Source organism: Ciconia boyciana, chromosome 22, assembly GCF_034638445.1.
Source record: "Ciconia boyciana chromosome 22, ASM3463844v1, whole genome shotgun sequence".
Classification (NCBI taxonomy): domain Eukaryota; kingdom Metazoa; phylum Chordata; class Aves; order Ciconiiformes; family Ciconiidae; genus Ciconia; species Ciconia boyciana.
Genome location: NC_132955.1, coordinates 7,393,586 through 7,395,376, shown reverse-complemented (window position 1 = coordinate 7,395,376; position 1,791 = coordinate 7,393,586). Strand labels below are relative to the sequence as shown.

Sequence of the window (1,791 nt, the reverse complement as noted above, 5' to 3'; positions counted from 1 at the left end):
AAAGGCAGGAAATGCCTATAAGATAATTTGAGTTCAGAACTTGAAAAACATGAATAGGAAGATACACAAAATTATACATTCATCTTAGATCAGCCTGATGAGAGCCAGTTTGACCCACTGACAGTCAGTCTGTGTTTGCCTTGTTTTCTGCAGTGTAATCTTGGCTTTCCCACCTATGATAGATGGCAGAAGGGAATCACACTGTGGTGACTGAGTTTATCTTGTTGGGATTCACAGACAACCTGAAGTTGCAGGTCCTTCTCTTCATGGTGTTTCTACTGATCTATCTGTTGACCCTAGTGGGAAATCTTGGCTTTCCCACCTATGATAGATGGCAGAAGGGAATCACACTGTGGTGACTGAGTTTATCTTGTTGGGATTCACAGACAACCTGAAGTTGCAGGTCCTTCTCTTCATGGTGTTTCTACTGATCTATCTGTTGACCCTAGTGGGAAATCTGGGGATGATTGTGCTCATCCGGATTGACTCCAAGCTCCACACCCCCATGTACTTCTTCATCAGCAGCCTTTCCTTCTTAGATATCAGCTACTCCACCATAATTACACCTAGCACACTCATGACCTTTGTGGCTGAGACAAAAGTCATATCCTACACAGCATGCACAGCTCAGCTCTTCCTGTTCTGCATCGCAGTGACAGGAGAGTGCTACCTCCTGGCCGTGATGGCATATGACCGGGTTATAGCCATCTGCAACCCCTTGCTCTACCCTGTCATTATGTCCAAGGGGTTCTGCATGCTCCTTGTGTGTGGCTCCTACTTCATGAGCTGCATGAATGCAACTATTCAGACATTATTTATATTCCACCTGTCCTTCTGCAAGTCCAACATCATCAATCATTTCTTCTGTGATGTGCCTCCCATCCTGAAACTCTCCTGCTCTGACACTTACATCACTGACCTGGTCCATTTCACCTGTGCTACTGTGCTCATCATCTCAACCATGCTCCTCATTCTCATCTCTTACATCTGCATTGGGGTTACCATCCACAAGATTAAATCCGTCAAAGGCAGATGCAAAGCCTTCTGCACCTGTGCTTCCCACATGACTGCTGTCACCATGTTCTATGGGACAGGCTCCTTCATGTACTTACGGCCCACTTCAAAATACTCTGTGGATCACGACAAGATCATCTCTGTGTTTTACACTCTGGCAATTCCCATGCTGAACCCTATGATTTATAGCCTGAGGAACAAGGAAGTCAAAGAAGCCCTTCAAAGGACAGTAGCAAGGCTATATTACTCTCCATGTGTACCACAGAGATTCAGGAGTCCAGGCAGGACTGAGAGAACCTGAGAACTGTCAAAAGAGAATATGCAGGTAGGTGGTTCCCCCCTGACAAACAGAAAGGAAAAGGGAGCAATATCTAAGACTGCATGTTGCCGCATCTGTCTGTTGTGAAAGAGAGTAGGCAGCCCCCCTTCCTGTTGCAGGGCTCCCTATTTTACCTCACCCCCTGAAAGAGGGATGTGTCATTGAGCAGTCCTTAGGAACTAACTTTTCAGATGGTGATAGTCACTATTTCAATGGCAATATGCTTTGTAACATAGTAGTGCCCCACATCTAATCTCATGTTGTGACCTCTGCAAATATAGACAGTGTCAGACAAGTCCTTTGAAATACTTATAAGCATTTTTGTTCAGGGTATTCTTCTATTTAGAAGATGAAAGTAGTAGAATAGATCTCTAATTTTAGGTGTTTGCTGTGTAGAAGTCTAAAAATGAATTCTTTTTTTTTGATTCCTTTATGCCAGTTGAGCCTAAATTCTAGCA

General features: G+C 44.1%; 1 protein-coding gene across 1 annotated transcript; it reads left to right on the top strand.

The window, feature by feature from the left end:
- The first annotated feature begins 331 nt into the window (after positions 1–331).
- On the top strand, positions 332–1,315 carry LOC140662663 (olfactory receptor 5J3-like). Its single transcript, XM_072886229.1, has one exon. It carries the CDS (start codon positions 332–334, stop codon positions 1,313–1,315), a length of 984 nt encoding a protein of 327 aa, XP_072742330.1.
- The last annotated feature ends 476 nt before the right edge of the window (positions 1,316–1,791 follow it).